We start from the raw sequence: 25,181 nt of genomic DNA, 5'->3' as shown, positions 1-25,181 counted from the left end.
AAATAAACTGTAGCCACAAAAACACATGGAGGAATCTTGTATGCATATTGCTAAGTGAAAGAAGCCAGTCTGAAAAGGCTACATACTTTATTCCAACTATATGACATTATGGAAAAGGTAAAAATCAATGAGTGCCAGAGTCGGAGTTGGAGTGAAATATGAGTAGGTGGAGCACAGGGAACTTTTAGGATAGCAAAGCTATTCTGTATGATACTGTCATGATGGATACATGACATTATGTATCTGTTAAAACCTGTAGAACTATACAACACAAATCTTGAAACTTAATGAAACTATGGCCTTTAATAATAATGTATCAGTATTGGTTCATAATTTGTAATAAATGTTTCCATACTGTCTTTGTCTGCTCCAGCAGCTATAGGGGAGAAAAAATCATTTTCCCTCCACCCTTCTAGGTTCTTGGCTGAGACCAAGACAGAATGACAGTAGAAAAACAAACATGTATATACCTCCTACATACATGGGAGATACCCAGGAGAAAAATGAGTGACTCTCCAAAATTGCCCAAGCTATCACCTTTTATATGCCATCCCCAGCTAAAGACCAAAGAAGATTGGGGTAGTGGTGAGATGGAGACCACTTATGGGAATTTACGAGGCAAAGCAAAATAAACAAGGGTATAGTTGTTATGCAGATTTAAGTATAAGCTTTCTATAGTCAGTTTTATTCTTCCTCTTCCTGGTACAGAGAGGGAGATACCTTTACAAATGGATATTTCCCTTAGAAATGTAAATATACCTTACAAAAGGATAACTTCTATTAGGTTTTCAGAGCTTCTCCAGTATCTGCTGTTTCTTAAAAATAACCAGCTCAAGAAAATCCTTATGCCAAAGGGGCATATTTTGGGGTGCCATATTCTGTTCCCCTTCCCAGCCATAATAAAATAACATAACAAGTGGCTTGAAAAACACAAATTTATTTTCTTACCCTCCTGAAGGCTAGAAGTTGGAGGTTGGGGTTCCAGTGTGATTGGGTTCTACTGAGAACTCTTGTGGGATTGCAGATGGCCTCCTTCTCACTGGTTCTTCACAGGGCAGAGAAAGAGAAAGCAAACACTCTCTTGTTTCTTCTTATAAGCACATTAATCCCACCCACTGTGAGCCCATTCTCATGGCCTCATCTAAACCTGTCTTCCAAAGGACCCATGTCCAAAAGTCATCACATTGGTAGTTAATGCTTCATCATATGACTTTTAAGGGAACACAGTTCAGTGCATAGCATACACTAATGGAAGCTATTAATAAGAGAAATAGTGTGTTGGGGGGTGGTATATGAGAACTGTCAGAACTTTCTGCATAGTTTTTCTGTAAACCTAAACATCTCTAAATAATAAAGTCTATTAAAAATAATAACAAGCCTAAAGATTATGAATTTCAATTTCAGAGAGATTTAAAAATAGATGACATTTTCTTTGATATTCACTGCCCAATAGAATGGTAAATATGACAAGAACAAGCCATGTCAAGTCAGCATTCACCATGTTACACCTTTTGGTCTTTCTTTTCCTTTCTTCTGCCTTCCTTGAAACTCTCTACCTTACTTTAAATGTCACTATTTTCCACTATATCCTTGTTTCTTGTTTGGTCCTCTACTTTTCACCTCCTACCTTTTCTCTCTCTTTGACTTCAGTGGACCGTAAAAATAAAATGTGAGCTTCCATAATAATGAATCTGTAATCTGATTGTCTTATACTATAGTTTAAAGCTTCAGTTACCTTAAAAAAATACAAAGTATCTGAAAGTCAGTAATGATCTGACAGTCAATAAAGGGAAGATCAATAAGCACATAAAATAATTTGTGTATATCTTATTGTAAAAAATCTATATTATTTAGTTTGTGTGTGCATGTATCTGTTTTTTGTGTGTTGAAAATAGTTTTTCTTTTGGGTTGGGCATATTCTAAAGTCAGGTTTTTTTAAAGGTAAAATTCATATAACGTAGAAATAACCATGTTAAAGTGTGCCATTTAGTGTATTTACAGTGTTGTGCAACCTCTATCTAGTTCCAAAACATTTTCATCAATCCAAAACGGAATTCTGTACCTGATAAGGAGTCACTGCAGATTTCCCCCTCACCCGAGTCCCTGGAAACTACTAATCTGCTTTCTGTCTCTGTGGATTTGTCTATTCTGGGTATTTCATTTAAATAGAATCTTAGGGCTTCCCTGGTGGCGCAGTGGTTGAGAGTCCGCCTGCCGATGCAGGGGATACGGGTTCGTGCCCCGGTCCGGGAAGATCCCACATACCGCGGAGCAGCTGGACCCGTGAGCCGTGGCCGCTGAGCCTGCGCATCCGGAGCCTGTGCTCCGCAACGGGAGAGGCCACAACAGTGAGAGGCCCGTGTACCGCAAAATAAATAAATAATAAATAAATGGAATCATAGAATATGTGACCTTTTGTATATATCCATTATATGGATAGACCACATTTTGTTTATTCAATCATTAGTTTATGAACATTTGTGTTGTTTCTACTTTTGGCTATTGTGATTAGTGATGCCATGAACATTTCTGTAGAAGTTTCTGAACAGTTAATTTTAATTCTTTTTGGTGTATGACTAGGAGTCGGATTGCTGGATTTTATGGTAATGCTAGGTTTAACTTTTTGAGGAACTTCCAAAATACTTTCTACTGTAGCTGCACCATTTACATTCCAACAATAATGTACAAGAGTTCTAATTTCTCTCCCCATTCTTGCCAACACTTTTGTCTTTTTTTAAATTATAGCCATCCTAGTGTATGTATGAAGTGATGTCTCACGGTAAAATGAGGTTTCCTCCTATAACTTACTCTATATGTTAAATTTATGTGCAATTATTAATATGTTAGTCTATTAAAATACAATAAATGTCCTGCAGATTAAGAGACTACTATAGTGCTTCAACAGATCATTGTATCGAAATATTGTTTTGATATTTTAATATTTAATTGTGCTTAATTTGAGACAGATACATTCATTTAGAACAGGAATGCCCATCAGAGGAACTCTTTGCCATGCTGGGTTTTGAGTTTGCCTTAGAGCCTTCTAGTTTGATAGAATACATAATGTCCAAAGTGAAAAAGATTTAAAACACAATATGCTTGATTTTAACAGAGTGCAAAGAATGATTAAATAAAGATATTAGCAGTCATTAAGCCCAGTATCTGGTCATTATTATCAAATACTGCATGAATACCTCCAGTTAAATGAATATGAACAGCTCTCTCATAAGATAATTCATTCCTTTCTTTTTCTTTTTTAATTTTATTTTTGACTGCGTTGGGTTTTCGTTGCTGCACAGGCTTTCTTTGGTTGCGGATATGGGGGCTACTCTTTGTTTTGGTCTGCGGGCTTCTCATGACGGTGGTTTCTGTTTGTTGTGGAGCACGGGCTCTAGGCGTGCCAGCTTCAGTAGTTGTGGTACGCGGGCTCAGTAGTTGTGGCTTGCGGGCTGTATAGCGCAGGCTCAGTAGTTGTGGCACACGGGCTTAGTTGCTCCGTGGCATGTGGGATCTTCCTGGACCAGGGTTCGAACCTATGTCCCCTGCATTGGCAGACGGATTCTTAACCACTGCGCCACCAGGGAAGTCCCATTCATTCCATTTTAGACAGCTCTGTTTATAAACTTAAGTTCTTCTGTATGCTAGGTTAATAACAGCTGTCCTTGAACAGATACTAATTGGATCTTGTTATTCTCTCTAGCTACAGGTCCATTTTTTCACATGAAGACAGCTACCATATCCCCTCAAGTTTTCTCCTTTTCTACATCTGACACTTCTAATTCTTTCTACCCATCGCATTTCAGAGTTCTTACACCTTCACTGTTCTACTTGCTCTCTTCTGGATGTGCTCTAGTTTGTAGTCATCCATTCTAAAGGGTATTTCTCTAGATATTATCTGATCCAAAGAATGGAACTAACACATAAGATGGTTTGCATGCTCATGATAGGCCTGTGATTTAGATATGTGTGTTCCCTTTCTGCAAGTGAATAAGCTTAGGCTCAGACAGGTAAAGGTATATTCCCAAGGTCATAGAATATGTGGAAGAAGTCCAGTTCAGGTTTAACTGTCTGCAAAGCTATACTCTTTCCCTTAATAATCATAATACCAATATTGATAAACATAATAACATTTATTGCATAGGTAGAATATACTCAACACTGTACTAAGTACTTAGACTCCCACTTAAGCCTCACAGAAGACTTGTGAGGTAGAGATTACTATTTTTAGAAATGAGAGAATTGAAGATCAGAAAATTCTAATAATTTTCTAAAGGCCACTGAGAGACTGTCAAGATTGAAAACCAAATGTGATTTCAAAGATTGTTCTTTTAAATATTATACTGTTCTGTCTATGCTGTTCCATGATATAGTTGATATTTCAGTAATTAAGAGCACAGCAACCAGGTGTTTCAGTGTTCTACGTCTATATAAAATAATGCATGTGATTTAAAATATACAATTTACAGTTATTACAAATTTATTATTAATTTTTCTTTCATTTCATTTGATGCAAAAACACTGATTTGACTATATATTGATATAGCCTTTCTGTCAGTATTTAGCAAAATACCAAAAAGAAAGGGTGACTATATTTAAAACTTTGTTTTCTTTTAGGTCCACCTCACTCATTTAACCGAGATGAGACAATAATCATTGCTTTGGCATCAATCTCTGTATTAGCTGTTTTGATAGTTGCCTTATGCTTTGGATACAGGATGCTGACAGGTAAAAATATAATTTTTTGTTTTGTTATTTATTAAACATGTCATTTAATCAGAATTGATTTTATTTTATAAAAATTCATCATGGTAAAAAACATCTCTGTGCTGTGGTAACCCCAGAGTCATCCTTCTCTCTTAAACTTTTTGTCCTAGTTTTTATGAAAGGTTTCAAACATATACAAAATACCTATTACCCAGCTTCAATGAGTATCACATCTGTATATCATCTGTAGCCCCACTCACCACATGCTTCCATTCCACTGGATTATTTTGAAATAAATTGAAGGTATAACTTATCTGTAAATATTTTAGTATTATCTCTGAAATATAAAGACTTAAAATATATGTAACCACAATACCATTTTTACATCTAAAAATAACAGTAATTCCTAAATATCATCAACTGTCTAGTTGGTTCTCATAAACTTTAGATTTGACAAGCTTTTTAGGAAATCAGCACCCATTCATTCATTCAAATAACTTTAATAAAACCTTCTTTAATGTTTCTGCATATTTCTTAGGGTTTTATACTGGGTGTGTTACTAGAACAATCTCCCAGGATTCAGCTTTTGTGTTATTCATTTTTCATCTTCATTTATAGATGATTCCTAGTTTAGTAAATAGTTTTATTCCCATTGACGTTAGGCAAAAGTCTTGCTGTCTGTCCTTCTGTAGGTCTTTTTTTAACTGTCATATATTAAAAAGTGTAATAAAGATTTTCATTTTAAGAAAACCACACATTAGCAGGTTCTTTTTCCTATTCCTCTAGGAGACCGTAAACAAGGTCTTCACAGTATGAACATGATGGAGGCAGCAGCATCAGAGCCCTCTCTTGACCTAGATAATCTGAAACTGTTGGAGGTAAGATTGCTTTCAGATTATGGGCTGTTTTTTTCTGCTCTCATAGTATATCTGAGACGGGGCTTCCCTGGTGGCGCAGTGGTTGAGAGTCCGCCTGCTGTTGCAGGGGACATGGGTTCGTGCCCCGGTCCGGGAAGATCCCACATGCCGCGGAGTGGCTGGGCCCGTGAGCCATGGCCGCTGAGCCTGCGCATCCAGAGCCTGTGCTCCACAACGGGAGAGGGCACAACAGTGAGAGGCCAGCATACCACAAAAAAAAATAAAACTAAAAAATAATAGTATATCTGAGACAGTGATTTCATTAACTCATTCATTTATTCAACAAGCATTATCAATTTTGTGCCAAGGCCTATTCTAGGCACTGAGAATGTTGGTGAACAGTACAGATACATGAGGCTTATATTCTAGTGAGAGAGAAGCTACAAGAGGTTAAATAAATGAAAGTCCAGTTGACCCTTGAACAACATGGTTTTGAACCGAATGGGTCCACTCATACACAGATTTTTTTCAATAGTAGATGCTATAGTACTACACCATCCACAGTTGGTTGAATCTATGGATGTAGAACCATGGACACAGAGGAACCATGTATATATGAAGGGTCAACTATAAGCTATATGTGGATTTTGGACTATGTGGAGGGGTTGGTATCCCTAACCCTCATTGTTCAGAGGTCAACTGTATGTTTCAAGTAATAGTACGTGCTATGGAGAAAAAAAAAGCAAATGAGATAAGAAAGTTATGGAAAAGGGGTTATTAAAGAAAATATATTTATAAAGGAGATGATCGTTAAATACAGACTTGAACAAGAGTATAGGAATAAAGACATATCAGATTCTGAGAAAAGTGTGCTAGGCAAGCAATTCACAGTAGATGATGAATAAATATTCCTTGTCTGTGTATATATTGTATATTGTATAGGTATGTATGAATATTATGTTTTGTATAGAATTAAATTTTCATTTGGTAATATCTCAGAACCTGTGTTAAAAATCTTGCCATGATGAATGTTTTTATGATTTTTATTAGGATAAATTAACTAAACCAGAGACTGCTAAATAATAGATCTGGTAGATTTGGTTATATAAAACATTTTAAGAACCTTCCATTTGGGAGAAAAATATAATAAAAGTTAAAAGCGAAATTTTAAAAAGGTATTTCAACACAAACAATTGATAAAGAGATGGTAGAAATCAACATTAAATAAACAGTCCATCAAAAATAGACAAAAGAGATGAATTATCAATTCACAGAAGAAGTAAGTATGCCTAGTAAATGTATAATAAGATGTCCAATTTACTAAACTGGAAAAAATACGAATTAAAACCATTAGGATTTTATCCTGGACTGAGTAAAAGAAACACTCCCAAACATTGCTGATTTAACTTTATATTGATACAACCTTTCTAAAGGGCAGTCTGTTTGTTCAAATTTAAATTAGAAATAGTGAATGAAATATAACAAATATCCTTAAATGGTAAATCCCTAACCTTTTTTCAGTAAAAAGTCAGAGAAATCCCAGAAGCCAAAAATGAAGAGAACAGTTGCATCTTGCTGGGGGTTTTTTGAGTTAATTTTTATTGTACTGTATTGTACTAGATATTGTGAATGTCATATTGTGGAGACCCTGTGTTCTGTTAGGTTCTTCTAAAATGTGTTCATTTCATTGTTTATTTTAGTAGGTGATTAACTTGGTTGGACATATTGCAAACTCATCTCCTGAGCTGAAGTTTAGTTACTTTTTATCTTTAGCTGGAGTCTGTCCCATGCATTAATTGGGTTTCCAACTCTCTGACTCTCCTTTTTGGGATTCTCCCTTCATTTTCCATGCTGTGGTTGCCCCAAATTCTGTCCCCTGCTTCCTGAGGCCAGAAAGATTTTCTATCACAGTTTTTGCTCCCCTACGCAGTGCAGATTTCAGCCTGCTCACAGGCTTAAAGCTATAAAAATAAGTAGCTCACCCTATGCCATTCCTTTCTTCCAAGTGTTGACTCCCCTCAGAACCTATCTACTTTTGTTCATTCTCCAGCATTTTTAGATTTCTTTTTAAAAATATTGTTCAGAGTTTATAGTTGTCATCTGAGGGAGGACTGGGTCTGGTAGGAGTTTCTGAGCCATATAAGATGCCAAATTTATTATTTTCTTGACAATGGAGTTACTCAAACTAAGCAATAGAGACCTGGTTGCATACATATGGATTTATACTTTATTATTTAGTAAATTTGATTGTTAAGTTGTGATGAAATAATATCTTGCTTTCTTCAAAACAAATTTACAGCTGATTGGCCGGGGTCGATATGGAGCCGTATATAAAGGTTCCTTAGATGAACGTCCAGTTGCTGTAAAAGTGTTTTCCTTTGCAAACCGTCAGAATTTTATCAATGAGAAGAACATTTACAGAGTGCCTTTGATGGAACATGACAACATTGCTCGCTTTATAGTTGGAGATGAGAGAGTCACTGCAGATGGACGCATGGAGTATTTGCTTGTGATGGAGTATTATCCCAATGTAAGTTCTTCATAAAAAATATACTGACATTTATGTCAGTCAGATTTGTAGGAGGACCCCTGTTATGTAGAGTGTTGCTGGTTTGCAAACTGGTTATTAATGGTCTACAATGACATAATGATTTTACTCCAGAATGTGAATGAAACTGTTTAGTCCCTACGCACTTAGGTCACTCTGTCTCTGTCTCTGTCTCTCTCTCTCAGCAAGACTTTCTTGATGAAGGAAGCAGTGCTTTGATTGACATTTATTCTGATACATGCTTCTTCTTATCCCAGACTGGTAATAAATAGTTTGTAGATGAGCACCTTGAGTAGCACTGACACATATATATTTACAAAAGCCTTCTGTTTCCTACTTGTAGAACATAACAGTATAATTTATATTTGTACTGGTAATGAGATACAGTGTAAAGAAAGAGTTGAAAATACTTTTTTTTCTGTCTTAAGTTGATAAATAAAAGATGCGTTTGGGGCTTCCCTGATGGCGCAGTGGTTGAGAGTCCGCCTGCTGATGCAGGGGACACGGGTCCGTGTCCCGGTCCGGGAAGATCCCACATGCCGTGGAGCGGCTGGGCCCATAATCCATGGCCGCTGAGCCTGTGCGTCCGGAGCCTGTGCTCCGCAATGGGAGAGGCCACAACAGTGAGAGGCCCACGTACCACAAAAAAAAAAAAAAAAAAAAAAAAAAAGATGCATTTAAAATGAAATAACCATTCATAATTTTTAATATTTGAGAAATAAAAATTGATAATGTCTAAATTCTCTTTTCCATCCTCTCTTCCTCTCTCTACCTATAGAAATGTCTTTTCTTACTTCGAGATTCTGAAATGTTATAATTCATTAGCTCTCCTTTGAATCCTAACATGCAAATCCTTTTTACAGCTGCTAACTTAACCTCCTCATGCTCAAGTAAAGTAATTCTACTTTTTTCCCCTTTTTACGTTTTCCCTCCATACAGGGATCTCTATGCAAGTATTTAAGTCTCCATACAAGTGACTGGGTAAGCTCTTGCCGTCTGGCTCATTCTGTGACTAGAGGACTGGCTTATCTTCATACAGAATTACCACGAGGAGGTAAGACAATGAATAGAAGATGCATCACAACCATGTGGGGCCAGAATTCACAAAGGGAAATTTTATTCATATCTTTAAAGTAAAAGTATATTTTATATTATAGCAGATGTATTATCAGCCAGCCGTTTACAAGATCTAGCGTGAGGAAATATATTTGAAATTTAACAAGAAGAATAAGAAAAAGAATTTCAATTCTCTAGAGGGGTCATGGATTCCATTGCAATTCTGATTAAAGCTCTGAACACTCCCCCTGTAAGGATAGACGTATAGGCATACTTTAAAAAGTACTGTTTTGATTGTAGGGGTTCTCAGATCCTTTGAAGTTCATCTATGGACCTAGGTTAAGAACCTCGTAGCTACACTGTGTTGTATTTTCCTTCTATTTATTTTGCTTATTTAAATGAACTACAAATGCGTTATCACTTCTTTACACATGAATTCCATAGGTTGGTTGGTCTTTAGTGTAAAACCCAAATGTATCTTTTGATAAATCAGTGCTTCTCTTAGCTAGAATTAGACTTGTTCAAATTTATCAGGGAGAAAAAAGTAACAGGTTTCAATGAAGATGACATTTTTTTTCTTTCTCATGTAAGAATCTGAAGAGAGACAATGTAAAGTTTTTTGGCAGCACCATAATATTATCAGGGCCCCAGGCTCCTCTATTTCTTCTCCATTACTCTTTATATGTGGCTTGTTTACAAGGTCACCTCATTGTCCATCATGCTATATGCTAATCAGCAGAGAAAAGGAAAGTAGAAGGAATTGCCTCCTTTTGCCTCCAGAAGTCCCACTCTTGTGCTTAATGTTTTGTTTCCCAGAACTTAGTCCATGCTTTCCTACCACACTTAGCTTCAAGGGATGCTTTTGAATATAGCTTGTTTTTGTTTAGCTGGGTGCATTGCTGCCTCAAATAACACTGGGTTCTGTTACTAAATAGGAAGAGGAGAACTCATGGTGAGGAGTAAGGCTTCACCAGTGTGTCAGTACCGTGTGGTTATGTTCCTTGCCATAACTACAGTTTATATTCAGCCTTTATGTACATTTTTGCTAGTTTTTCAAAGCATCTTTTTAATATATTTGCTTCTTCACTTTGTTTCAATGTACATCTCACATCACAGGCACCTCTAAATTAGCTTTGCTGTGAAAATCCGTCTTTGCATTTTCATCCCTTACAGCAATTTTCTTGTCATGCATTGTTTTTTCAGTTTCTCTGACTGCTATAACGAAGAGAATATTTAATGTAACAATTTCTTAGATCTTTGTTCCATTGTATGATAGCATGGATCATCTTTTCTATCTGCTGCTTCATATATAAATAATTTCCCCTGAATAATTTATCAGTTCATTTATCTTGACATCTTGCTTTTCCTGAATACAGAATTGACCAATGTTATTGCCTGTGTCAGCAACTTGATGCACTTACTTTAGCTCATTAACCATTTGTACTGTTTCCTTATTCTTAAATATCATAACGCCTTTAAAGAGCTGACTTAGCACAGAACTTAAAATACCATCCTAATCCCCCTTTTCAAGGCTTGCGTGATTCAATAAGGTTTCTAGTCAAACATTGGCTGAAAAGAGTGATTGCCATCAAATATGAGTTTTATTTAAACACAAATTTTATTCTAAAACATTACCTAATATTATCACTAAATAGTTACCATTTTAAAAAATGCGTATCTATTTGTGAAAAAACATAAGTATAATAGCTATTTGAATTTTTGGTTTTATCTAATTATTTTAAAAATATTCCATACCTCACAGCAGTCAGAATGGCCCTCATCAAAAAGTCTGCAAGTAATAAATGCTGGAGAGGGTGTGAAGAAAAAGGAACCCTCCTACACTGCTGGTAGGAATGTAAATTGGTATAGCCAGTATGGAGAACAGTATGTAGGTTCCTTAAAAGACTAAAAGTAGAGGTACCATATGATCCAGCAGTCTCACTCCTGGGCACATACCCGGAGAAAATATAATTTGAAAAGATACATGCACCCCAATGTTCGTTGCAGCACTATTTACAATAGCCAAGCAACATATGTCCATTGACAGATCAATGGATAAAGATGTGGTATATATATATAAAGGGAATATTACTCAACCATAATATAATGCCATTTACAGCAACATGGATGGACCTAGAGATTATCATACTAAGTGAAGTAAGCCAGAGAAAGACAAATATCATATATCACTTATATATAGAATTTGCAAAAAAAAAAAAAAAAGATACAAGTGAACTTATTTACAAAACAGAAATAGACCCACAGACATAGAAAACAAACATATAGTTACCAAAGGGGAAGGGGGAGAGGGATAAATCAGGAGGATGGAATTAACATATACACACTACTATATGTAAAATGGATAACCAACAAGGACGTACTGTATAGCACAGGGAGCTATACTCAATATTTCATAATAACCTATAAGGGAAAATTATCTGAAAAAGAATATGTGTGTGTGTATGCATGTATATGTATAACTAAATCACTGCTGTATACGTGAAACTAACATGACATTGTAAATGACTATATTTCAATAATAAATAAATATTCCAACTATACCGTACTATTTCAAAATATTTAAAGTGACATTTCACTTTTTTTCAGAGACCTCTATTCTTCCCGGTATCTTCAGATATAACTTTGCTATTTGGCATACAAATTTTGTAGTAAGGAGTAATACTATTATTATTTATTCAGCTATTTTTTGCTTCAGGAGAAGTAGTAGTTGAACCTGTTTATTTGTAATTGGTTCTCCCTATGAATTTTTTTCCTAATGGTAATGTCAGTGTAACATTATCATGGAAAAAAGTCTAGCAAAGAAAGAACATATATAGATCACTTAAATCTATAACCAGAAAATTACTATTAACTAGTTTATGTACATCTTTCCAGATCCTTTGCTGTGTGTGTGTGTGTGTGTGTGTGTGTGTGTGTGTGTGTGTGTGTTTATGTTTATGTAAATATCCACAGAGAGACTATTTTGTGTTCAGGTTTTATTTTTTAACATAATTAAAATAATATTGTGTCCCACTTTGCTTTAAGAAATTTGCCAAGTGTGCTACTGCCCAGGGCAAAACCATTACATGCTCGGCTCCCCCTTTCTACAAACCACAACCCCTTCCCCAATAAAAAAAGGTTAAAATGAATATTGAGGGGAACTTTAAGGGGAAAAGAATTCTCAAAAAGGTGGTCTATAGTTCCACCCTCTGCATTGGTCATGAATCCTCTCTTGTCTCTTCCTTTTTCTTTTTTTCTTTTTCCTTATTTCCTCCCTCACTTCCTTCCTCCTTTGCTTCCTCCCTCTCCTCTTTTCATTTCTTTTGTTTCCTTTTTTAATAGTAGCAGAAAGTATTGCCTTGTTTTCCCCTCTGGCTGGCTGACTGACTGACTCATTGCACATTCTTCACATTATTAACCTGGTTTCCCTTATGTGTGAGTTATTTTAGTTTAAGTGTTGCTTTGGTGTTAGTGTACAAACATTTTCCAGTGTCTCTATAAATTTTATTATATAAATATCAGCTCGAGATTATACCACATATACTTATGTTGTGGTTTTATCCAGAGTAAGAAATGTAGCTCTGTTAGGGGTTGAATGAGCCATGTTATTAGTACATACTTTGGAAGGCTGGACTGGGAAGAGGAGCAAATGAGAAAGAAGTCAATTTTTAGAATAAGAAACCTGGTAACTGCTATTTTTCTTCTAGTTGTGCTATTGCCTCCCCCCACCCCCTGCCCCCAATATCAAAGGAATCATTATCTTCTGTCTTAAGTTTCATTGTTGGTGAAATTGAAATCTAATACATGTTAATGAGAGTAATAAATGTAAATACTGAGTCTTTTTGTGCCTAAATATAACACTCGTTGACTTTGTTCTGATTGCTCTATTTCTTTCTATACCTGAGGAGTTATTTTAAATTTTGGGAATGGTACTTTAGAATTTTTTTCTTTTCAAGAGCTACGGTTTTATTTCAATATAAGATTTATATAAGGCTTTCTTTTTTAAAAATTTTATTGGAGTATAGTTGATTTACAATGTTGTGTTAACTTTTCCTGTACAACAAAGTGACTCAGCTATACATATATATATTCTTTTTCATATTCTTTTCCATTATGGTTTATCACAGATATTGAATATACTTCCTTGTGCTGTACAGTAGGACTGTGTTGTTTTTCCATCCTATATATAATAGTTTACATCTGCTAATCCCAAACTCTCAATCCGTTCCTCCCCCTCCACCCCTTCCCCCAAGGTTTTCTTATAAAGAGGAAAAGAATTATGATTTTACTTAGGGGCTTAGGTTGGATATATTCTTTCACTCAGCAAGCATTTACTATGTGCCATGCCTTTTGAATTCAGGCAAAACATGTTCTCTCTCTGCCTACATGGAATATATAGTCTTCTGATTAACAAGTAATAGAATGATTATAATAGTGTTTTGTTTCTTTGTAAAATCAGAAAACACCTACCAGTCCATTGCAAAACTGTTTCTAGTTTAATTTGAAGAACTGTGGTGGGCTTAGATACATGGCTAAGCCTCAGGACAAAACTGGAATTTTCTGTCATAGGTTTGATTTGTTACTCTGTAAGATAATACTATAAAATACACATACCAATTTTGGAGCCATGTCAGTTTTTCAGTGATAATTGTTTTAGATAAGTTGACTTTTTATCGTTTTTTATACAAGATATTCCTTTCTCTTTTGCCTCCTTTTGCTACTCTAGAAATGAAAAGGAAAGAAAAAGGTACATGTTAAAATTAGAAGCAACAGCCTCTTGGCTATTAATTGCAGCTGAATGTTGATGCAGCTGAATGTTTAGAGCTTAATTACTCATAGTTCCAACAGGAGTTATCTTGTGAAATATATTGAAAATGGTGGGGATTGTGAGTTGAAATTTTGATTTCTTATGTCCTTTTTTGCTATTGGAAAATTAATGGGCAGAAAAATAACACTATCTTCTATATTTATGTAGCCCCTATTACCTTCATGCTCATTTCATGTCCAGTAGTGCTATTTAAGCATTAATAAATGTTTGAAAATTATCCAAACAGATCACTATAAACCTGCAATTTCCCATCGAGATTTAAATAGCAGAAATGTTCTGGTGAAAAATGATGGAACCTGTGTTATTAGTGACTTTGGGTTGTCCATGAAGCTGACTGGAAATAGACTGGTGCGCCCAGGGGAGGAAGATAATGCAGCCATAAGTGAGGTGAGTGTATACAAAAGTTATCACACTGACATATTTTCAAAACATAATAAGTTGCATTTAAAAATCCACTAACTACTCAGGACAGTTATCCTTATCCAAGTGTAGCATATTAGGAATTATAAAATTAAGATATACAGAAGACATTGCATGAAGTTCATCAATTCATTGTGGAAATCACTGCCATTCCAACTCATTTTTGTCAATATTAGTAGGAATGCTATTGAATAGGATGAATATATCACAGTTTAATTATTTAAAAAGTTATTTTTTTGAAAGAAAAAATTGCTAAGGTGAATTTTATTAAAATTAAAAACTTCTGCTCTGCGAAAGGCAGTGTTAAGAGAATGAAAAAAACAAGCCATAGACTGGGAGAAAATATTTGAAAAACACATATCTGACAAAGGACTTGTATCCAGAATATAAAAACTCTTAAAATTCAACAGTAAAGAAGACAAGCCAATTAAAAAATAGAAGATCTGAACAGACACCTTACCAGAGAAGATATACAGATGGCAAATAAGCATATAAAAGTTACTCAACATCATTCCTCATTAGAGAACTGCAAATCCAAACAAGATTCCATTACATTCAAATGGTTAAAAAAAAAAACAATAATATCAAATGCTGGTGAAGATGTGGAGCAACAGCAACTCATTCATTGTTGGTGGGAATGCAAAAGGGTATAGCCACTTTGGAAGACATAGTCTTCCAGCAATTTACCCAATTGAGCTGACAACTTATATTCACACAGAAACCTGTACATAAACGTTTTAGCAGCTTTATCCATAATAGCCAAAAACTGAGAGCAACCAAGATGTCCTAAAATGGGTATTTTATTTATTAAAAATTTGGTATAGAAAGGCTCAGTGACATGCTTAGGTTCAAATAACATTGACATATTATTGACCTGAAATTTATGTATTACTTCTGGTCTAATGTATGCCCTTCAGAATATGCTACATTCTTTTTCTGAAATACATCACTCTAATTTATCAGGTTGGCACAATCAGGTATATGGCACCAGAAGTTCTAGAAGGAGCCGTGAACCTGAGGGACTGTGAATCAGCTTTGAAACAAGTAGATATGTATGCACTTGGACTAATTTATTGGGAGATATTTATGAGATGTACAGACCTCTTCCCAGGTAAGGGAAATGCTGTCAAAAATTGATGTATGTTTTGAAGTGAAGCAGTTATATTTTTTTCTACCTATATTAAATAAGTCAACTTTGATGTGTTTGTACTTTCATTTAAACCTTTAGCTCATTGCCATCTAGTGTTCAGAAACATTACTAGCAGAAGGATGTGAATCAGGAAAAACTTTTTAGAAAGTACTCCAGGTTTGCATCTGAGTATAATTTAATTAATTGCTCATAATAGCTTATCTGTGTTCAGGTTGGTTTCTCATTTCTTTAGCAGTCATTGTTTTCCTTACACAACCTCTGAGCATTTGAGAATCTGCACTTAACAATGTTTCCTGAATTGACCCAGTAAGGAATTAGAAGTAATGAATTATCCATTGGAACACTTTTTTCTTCCTGTATTTTTTTCATTCTCCTTTTCTTTCTTTTCATTTTTTTTTCCTTTTCTTTTTTCTTTCTTTCTTTTTTTTTTTTTTGTGGTACGTGGGCCTCTCACTGTTGTGGCCTCTCCCGTTGTGGAGCGCAGGCTCAGCGGCCATGGCTTATAGGCCCAGCCGCTCCGTGGCACGTGGGATCTTCCCAGACCGGGGTACGAGCCCCTGTCCCCTGCATCGGCAGGCGGACTCTCAACCACTGCGCCACCAAGGAAGCCCCTCCTTTTCTTCCTTTTTAAAAAACTTCTCCCTTGTCATCATGCCTTCCTGCCTACCTTCCTTCCTTTCGTGAAAGAACACTCACTTAATGTGAATGCTTATTTGAGGCTTACTTGAAATAGCCAAATAATTGTATATTTTTTCTCCTTTTGTTAAGATTACATCACTGTCATTGTGATATAAAAATTTAAAGTAATTACCAATATGGGCACTGCAAAGTGATTTGACATAAATGGTCTTTATCTTATAGGAATAACCACATTAAAAGCATAAGAAAAGGATATAAAGTCAGTTAAACCAGCATTGGACAAATTTATGAAATGGAACTATTTAATAAAAACAGATTAGTAGGGGTTGAATTTTTTTGCGTTAAAAACAGTAAGCATTTAAAAATAGTTTAATTTTAAAATATAATGAAATAAATTAATAATTATTTAGATTACCTACACATCAATCATTACTTAGAAGTATATTTTCCAGTTAATTGGAAGTACGGAGTACTCAAAGTGTTTTTTTGGAAATAGCAGTGATTGCAGTAGTATCACATATTATTGGAACCATGGAACTTTTAATTTCTATTATTGGAACTTTGGCCACATTTTAAAAAAATCCTAATCCAGAATTTCTGGTTTTTCGAAGCATGTCTGACTAAAATGATTTTTGTATCAGCTTTAGTTAGTACGTTGCTATCAGCAACATTTTTTGAACAATTACTGATTCAAAGAATATCTGTTGCTTTTGGACTGATAATAAAATGCAATATCAGATGTTTGAAAAATAAGACAATTAAATCTTGTTTGAAGAATATTATTATAATAGAAATATAGGATGAATTGAAATAGTACTAGAAAGAATTTAAAAAGGAAAAAGAAATTGGGTGTTACTTTTAAATGTATACAGAATTTCAGTTTAGGAAGATGGAAAAAGTTCTGGAGATGGATGCACAACATTGTGAATGCACCTAGTGCCACAGAACTGTACACTCAGAAATGGTTAAAATGGTAAATTTTATGTTATGTACATTTAACCAAAATTTAAAATAAAAATAAAGGAAAAAGAAGAGAGTTGCAATAAGATACCCTGTAATCTTCGGTATGGGAATGGGGAGGAAGAGGCATATGTGAGAGAAAATGTAGAAAAGGAAGCTGTGGTTCTGGTTAGCCATTGGAAGACAGTCTAGGGAGTTGAGAAATACTGAGAGGTCTGAGAAATAGGGTGGCAGCCAGGAGCTTAGGAAAGAGTACTGGTTTACATTGGAAAGATGAGTTAATTGTGGGGACTTTTGGTTGGGGTATTGATAGACAACTGAAAAAATTGTTATTGTAGAGCTTAAAAGAATGAAGAATTTAAGATTAAAATGATATTTGGGAATTACCTACATAGAGATGGTAATTGAGAATTTATAAGTGGATGCAGTCCCCTAAAAGAATAAATGAAGAGAGAGAAACGTTGGTGAGTAAAGACTGAATATTAGGTGACCTCCCCCTCCCCCATCATAGGAAGACAAATGGACATAGAAGACAAATGGACAGAAAAATAGTGAGGAAACTGAGAAATCTTACTATCTTGGAAGTCAGTGTTAGAAAGTATTAAGAACCAATATTAGTAGAAACATGGAATTGAAAGGTCAAAAGGAAGTGGAACTGAGGAATGATCTTGGAATTTGAATAGGAGGAGGTCATTGGTATTCTTAGAGGAGTTTCTGTGGAATAGGGAAGACAGAAATATTACAGGGTGTAGGAGGAAAAGAGTGCTAAAAAAGCACAGGCAGAGGATACAGGGTACTTCTAAAATTTTTAACAGTGAAATGGGGTGTAAGTTGAAAAAATGTTTTCCACAAACATATGAATAAGCCTAAAAATAGCATATTTTAGTGGAAAAATTCTTATAAAATATTTTTTAAACTTCTATGATAGAACTCCAAATGCAAGACATGCTTTTATTATTATTCCATTTTATTGAATGGAAGCAGTTTGTTATAAAGGCTGCCTCTCTCTGTAAAATATTAACAATATAAATGAATTAGGATCTATATTACAAAGAGCAGGAAAGAAGGAAGAAAAACAGAAGGCAAGAGAAAGAAAAAGGAGGAAGAGAACAAGCATAATTTAAGAAGGGGATTAAAACGTTCCTAACTGCTTAGAGACATAATTAACAAGAAACAGATGAGAACCATGAAGATTTAGTAGAAATTTATAATTCTTAATGTCATTCCATTTCCAAAACAAGATTGTGCATCAGTTTTATTTAGCAAGTTTTCTAATTATAATTTACACCCGATTAAAACAGATAAGTAAAATTGTATTAAATATTTATTTATTCTATTGAAGAGCATTTGAGGAAAAAATAACACTTGGAAGGTGTGTATGTGTGTTGTGTATATGTCTCAGAAAGACAGAAGAGATATATTAGTAAGTATCTTACAGTTCACAGATGGTATGGGTTGAGGGTTTATCATATGAGATTTCATGAAAGAAAGTGATACACTAACTGGCAGGATGAAATACTTTAGTTTTGTCTTTCAAGTTCAGTGTTGATAGTTATTGATCAGAAATAAGTATCTGCTTAAATCTTTGTAGAATATGTGAAAATACCATTTGTATTTATAGATAGTTCAATATTCCAAAAACTTTGGGCTATGCTACATAAATTATAGAATTACTCTTTGTAAATCTTTTTTAATATTGGTGGAGGGCAAGTGTATAGGGTTTTTTTTGAATATTCAAATTGAAGCATAAAACTTCAATTACATGCTTTGTAATGTACTTTCTATCTGGGTCGTTATAAATTTTGTATTGTCTCCACATGAGTGAGATAAGGAAGGCAGACATTTCCATTTTGCTGACAGGAAAACTGAAACACAGAATAGATAAACGGCTTTTCCTAGGTAGAGATGAAGCCAAGATTAGAACCTAAATGCCTTACCTCCTTCCTGGTATTCTTTCTTCTAATTTATCTTGTCATTTTAATGGTATTGGGGGAGGGACAAGGAGACAGGAAGAGTCTATTTCTCTTGTGTTCTTTGCCAAGATTTTGACTAAACGATTGGTTTTCTAAATGTTGGTCCCAGAGGTCTTCTGTGTGGCTCAATATGTTAATTAAGTTTAATTTGACAACATTTTGTAAAAATCATAAGTCTTTTATCACAAGCTGCTGATTGTGCATATTGGTGATGAATAGGGCTATTAAACAGTGGTAGAATAGTTAATGATATTTTAAAATCCTTGATCTAGGTACTACTTATTAAGGGGAAAAATCAGTTTATTGACTTTTTGTCAAATGGTCATTATCACAAAAATTTTTGTGACATATGAAAAATCTGGCTAGACTATAATAGAGTCAGTGATGTAATGAGACATGACTGTACCACCCACCCATTTATATTTAGTTCTGCAGACATGTTTGTTGTACTAGATCTTGGACTTTCTCCTCATATTCACCACCCTCAACCCCAGTATGGGATAAGAATTCAGTTTTAAGTGTTAAACCTCATGTATATAATAATGTCCACCCCCACCCCCAAATTCACTAATACAAGAAACCATTTAAAAATAGCTGCCCATTATTGTAACTACCATCTAATTTATAACAAACATTTAATTTATCAAACAAAGAGTATTCTAAATAGAGCTTTTACTAATAGTGCATAAAACCCACAACGGGGTCTCTTTATAATTATAAATTTTACTCTTATCTTTTTTTAAAAAAAATACACAGGTGAATCTGTACCAGAATACCAGATGGCTTTTCAGACAGAGGTTGGAAACCATCCCACTTTTGAAGATATGCAGGTTCTGGTGTCTAGGGAAAAACAGAGACCCAAGTTCCCAGAAGCTTGGAAAGAAAATAGCCTGGTAAGGAAAAACTAAATTATTGAAAAAGAGGATTTATGATGAAGATGTTCAAATGTTGCTTGAAGAAAAAATAGATTGCTAATAATGGTAATGGTTTTTAGAGTTGTCTACTGCCAGAAATACAACTTACTTGATTTGTATGCTATTATATATTTTCAAAGAGGCACTAACTGTTGTGTCTGAAGTTTGCTACATTGGGTAACAGCTAGAATAATTAACATGATAATATTTTAAATATTATTGAAATTCCATTCCATTTATCCTCTTGAGAGTGGTACCAAAAATGTTAATTAGTGCAGACTTACATATTCAAGGACTAATAGAAATTTAAACTGCACCAAAAAGAAAGCAAAGTATCGCATATAAATTCTGCTTATTAAAAATGCAGTTCACAACGCTGAAATATTTTCAGAGGCTCCTGCCATTTCAGTAAATTGTTGCTACAACACTAAAAACATCTTACAGACATTTGCATACAAGACATACATCCACACACTCTCACACTTTCTCATTTTTTTTTTAACATGAGTAGGATCATCCACTGTCATTTCTGAAGCTTATTTTTTCACTTAGTTTTTCATGTCAGTACATATATAGATGTATCGCTTTCTGTCCATTTGATCAACATTCCATTATATGTCATAATTATTGGATTGCCCTGTTATTAATGACAGTACCCTGTATTTCTTATTTTAAACAACTATTTTTTTAATTTAATTTTATTTATTTTTGTATACAACAGGTTCTTATTAGTTATCCATTTTATACATATTAGTGTGTACATGTCAATCCCAATCTCCCAATTCATCACACCACCCCACTACCACCACCACCACCACCACTTTCCCCCTTTGAAGTCCATACGTTTGTTCTCTACATCCGTCACTCAATTTCTGCCCTGCAAACCGGTTCATCTGTACCATTTTTCTAGTTTCCACATACATGTGTTAATATATGATATTTGTTTTTCTCTTTCTGACTTACTTCAATCTGTATGACAGTGTCTAGATCTATCCATGTCTCTACAAATGACCCAGTTGTGTTCCTTTTTATGGCTAAGTAATATTTCATTGTATATATGTACCACATCTTCTTTATCCATTCGTCTGTCAATGGGTATTTAGGTTGCTTCCACCACCTGGCTATTGTAAATAGTGCAGCAATAAACATTGGGGTGCATGTGTCTTTTTTAATTATGGTTTTCTCTAGGTATATGCCCAGTAGTGCGATTGCTGGGTCATATGGTAATTCTATTTTTAGTTTTTTAAGGAACCTCCATACTGTTCTCCATATTGGCTGTTATCAATTTACATTCCCACCAACAGTGCAAGAGGGTTCCCTTATCTCCACACCCTCTCCAACATTTGTTGTTTGTAGATTTTCTGATGATGCCCATTCTAACTGGTGTGAGGTGATACATCACTGTAGTTTTGATTTGCACTTCTCTAATAATTAGTGATGTTGAGCAGGTTTTCATGTGCTTCTTGGCCATCTGTATGTCTTCTTTGGAGAAATGTCTATATAGGTCTTCTGCCCATTTTTGGATTGGGTTGTTTGTTGTTTTAATATTGAGCTGCATGAGCTATTTATATATTTGGGAGATTAATCCTTTGTCTGCTGATTCATTTGCAAATATTTTCTCCCATTCTAAGGGTTGCCTTTTCGTCTTGTTTATGGTTTCCCTTGCTGTGCAAAAGCTTTTAAGTTTCATCAGGTCCCATTTGTTTAGTTTTGTTTTTATTTCCATTATTCTAGGAGGTGGATCAAAAAAGATCTTCCTGTGATTTATGTCAAAGAGTGTTCTTCCTATGTTTTCCTCTAAGAGTTTTATAGTGTCCAGTCTTACTTTTAGATCTCTAATCCATTTTGAGTTTATTTTTGTGTATGGTGTTAGGGAGTGTTCTAATTTCATTCTTTTACACGTAGCTGTCCAGTTTTCCCAGCACCACTTAATGAAGAGACTGTCTTTTCTCCATTGTATAGCCTTGCCTCCTTTGTCATAGATTAATTGACCATAGGTGCGTGGGTTTATTTCTGGGCTTTCTATCCTGTTTCATTGCTCTGTATTTCTGTTTTTGTGCCAGTACCATACTGTCTTGATTACTGTAGCTTTGTAGTATATTCTGAAGTTAGGGAGTCTAATTCCTCCAGCTCCATTTTTTTCCCCTCAAGACTGTTTTGGCTGCTTGGGGTCTTTTGTGTCTCCATACAAATTTTAAGATTTTTTGTTCTAGTTCTGTTAAAAATGCCATTGGTAATTTGATGGCTATTTCATTGAATCTGTAGATTGCTTTGGGTAGTATAGTCATTTTCACAATAGAGATTCTTCCAATCCAAGAAGATGGTATATCTCTCCATCTGTTGATATCATCTTTAACTTCTTTCAACAGTGTCTTTTTTTTTTTTTTTTTTTTTTTTGGTGTACGTGGGCCTCTCACTGTTGTGGCCTCTCCCGTTGTGGAGCACAGGCTTCGGACTCGCAGCCTCAGCGGCCATGGCTCACGGGCCCAGCCGCTCCGCGGCATGTGGGATCATCCCAGAACAGGGCACGAACCCGTGTCCCCTGCATCGGCAGGCAGACTCTCAACCACTGTGCCACCAGGGAAGCCCTCAACAGTGTCTTATAGTTTTCTGCATACAGGTCTTTTGTCTCTGTAGGTAGGTTTATTCCTAGGTATTTTATTCTTTTTGTTGCAGTGGTAAATGGCAGTGTTTCCTTAATTTCTGTTTCACATTTTTCATCATTAGTGTATAGGAATGCAAGAGATTTCTGTTCATTAATTTTGTATCCTACAACTTTACCAAATTCATTGATTAGCTCTAGTAGTTTTCTGGTGGCATCTTTAGGATTCTCTATGTATAGTATCATGTCATCTGCAAACAGTGACAGTTTTAGTTCTTCTTTTCCAATTTGTTTTCCTTTCATTTCGTTTTCTTCTCTGATTCCCGTGGCTAGGACTTCCATAACTATGTTGAATAATAGTGGTGAGAGGAGACATCCTTGTCTTTTTCCTGATGTTAGAGGAAATGCTTTCAGTTTTTCACCATTGAGAATGATGTTTGCTGTGGGTTTGTCGTATATGGCCTTTATTATGTTGAGGTTGGTTCCCTCTATGCCCACTTTCTGGAGAGTTTTTATCATAAACGGTGTTGAATTTTGTCAAAAGCTTTTTCTGTGTCTATTGAGATGATTATATGGTTTTTATTCTTCAATTTGTTAATATGGTGTATCACATTGACTGATTTATATATATTGAACAATCCTTGCATCCCTGGGATAAATCCCACTTGATCATGGTGTATGATCCTTTTAATGTGCTGTTGGATTCTGTTTGCTAGTATTTTGTTGAGGATTTTTGCATTTATATTCATCAGTGATATTGCTCTATAATTTTCTTTTTTGTAGTATCTTTGTCTGGTTTTGGTATCAGGGTGATGGTGGCCTCATAGAATGAGTTTGGGTGTGTTCCTTCCTCTGCAATTTTTTGGAAGAGTTTATGAAGGATGGGTGTTAGCTCTTCTCTAAATGTTTGATAGAATTCATCTGTGAAGCCATCTGGTCCTGGGCTTTTGTTTGTTGGAAGATTTTAAATCACAGTTTCAATTTCATTACTTGTGATTGGTCTGTTTATATTTTCTATTTCTTCCTCGTTCAGTGTTGGAAGGTTATACCTTTCTAAGCATTTGTCCATTTCTTCCAGGTTGTCCATTTTATTGGCATAGAGTTGCTTGTAGTAGTTCCCTAGGATGCTTTGTATTTCTGCGGTGTCTGTTGTAACTTCTCCTTTTTCATTTCTAGTTTTAAGTCCTCTCCCTCTTTTTCTTGATGAGTCTGGCTAATGGTTTATCAATTTTGTTTATCTTCTCAAGAACTAGCCTTTAGTTTTATTGATCTTTGCTATTGTTTTCTTTGTATTTCATTTATTTCTGCTCAGATCGTTATGATTTCTTTCCTTCTGCTAACTTTGGGTTTTGTTTGTTCTTTCTCTGGTTCCTTTAGGTGTAAGTTTAGATTGTTTATTTGAGATTTTTCTTGTTTCTTGAGGTAGGCTTGTATAGCTATAAACTTCCCTCTTAGAACTGTTTTTGCTGCATCCCATAGGTTTTGGATCATCATGTTTTCATTGTCATTTGTCTCCAGGTAATTTTTAATTCCTCTTTGATTTCTTCAGTGATCTCTTGGTTATTTAGTAACATTGTTTAGCCTCCATCTGTTTGTGTTTTTACGTTTTTTTTCTGTTGAATTCATTTCTAATCTCATAGCATTGTGGTCAGAAAAGATGCTTGATATGATTTCAATTTTCTTAAACTTACTGAGGCTTGATTTGTGACCCAAGATGTGATCTATCCTGGAGAGTGTTTCATGCGCACTTGAGAAGAGAGTGTAATCTAGTGTTTTTGGATGGAATGTCCTATAATTATCAATTAAATTGACCTGGTCTATTGTGTCATTTAAACCTTCTGTTCCCTTATTTATTTTCATTTTGGATGATCTGTCCATTGGTATAAGTGAGGTATTAAAGTCCCCCACTATTATTGTGTTACCGTCGATTTCCTCTTTTATAGCTGTTGGCATTTGCCTTATGTACTGAGGTGCTCGTATGTTGGGTGCATATATATTTATATTTGTTATATCTTCTTCCTGGATTGATCCCTTGATCATTATGTAGTGTCTTTCCTTGTCTCTTGTAACATTCTTTATTCTAAAGTCTATTTTATCTGATATGAGTATTGCTACTCCAGCTTTCTTTTGATTTCCATTTGCATGGATTATCTTTTTTGATCCCCTCACTTTCAGTCTGAATGTGTCCCTAAGTGTGAAGTGGGTCTCTTGTAGACAGCATATATATGGGTCTTGTTTTTGTATCCTTTCAGCAAGCCTGTGTCTTTTGGTTGGAGCATTTAATCCATTCACGTTTAAGGTAATTATTGATATGTATGTTTCTATTACCATTTTCTTAATTGTTTTGGGTTTGTTTTTGTAGGTCCTTTTCTTCTCTTGTGTCTCTAAAGGACTTAGAGAAGGTCCTTTAGCATTTGTTCTGGAGCTGGTTTGTTGGTGCTGCTTTCTCTTAGCTTTTGCTTGTGTGTAAAGCTTTTGATTTCTCCATCGTATCTGAATGAGATCCTTGCCGGGTAGAGAAATCTTGGTT

The 25,181-nt window shown here is 35.0% G+C and overlaps 1 protein-coding gene across 1 annotated transcript in view; it reads left to right on the top strand.

Annotated features, from left to right (window-relative positions):
- BMPR2 (bone morphogenetic protein receptor type 2) overlaps positions 1-25,181 on the top strand; it is a 194,935-nt gene that overhangs the window by 144,645 nt on the left and 25,109 nt on the right. The window contains exons 4-10 of the mRNA XM_032636912.1: positions 4,615-4,725; positions 5,491-5,582; positions 7,861-8,091; positions 9,049-9,163; positions 14,220-14,380; positions 15,377-15,524; positions 19,892-20,028. Of these exons, the coding sequence (XP_032492803.1) occupies positions 4,615-4,725; positions 5,491-5,582; positions 7,861-8,091; positions 9,049-9,163; positions 14,220-14,380; positions 15,377-15,524; positions 19,892-20,028 (995 nt within the window). The remainder of the gene's footprint in view (positions 1-4,614; positions 4,726-5,490; positions 5,583-7,860; positions 8,092-9,048; positions 9,164-14,219; positions 14,381-15,376; positions 15,525-19,891; positions 20,029-25,181) is intronic.

The sequence above is a fragment of the Phocoena sinus genome, chromosome 7 (genome assembly GCF_008692025.1).
Source record: "Phocoena sinus isolate mPhoSin1 chromosome 7, mPhoSin1.pri, whole genome shotgun sequence".
In the NCBI taxonomy this organism is placed as follows: domain Eukaryota; kingdom Metazoa; phylum Chordata; class Mammalia; order Artiodactyla; family Phocoenidae; genus Phocoena; species Phocoena sinus.
This window is presented reverse-complemented; position numbering and strand designations above follow the sequence as displayed.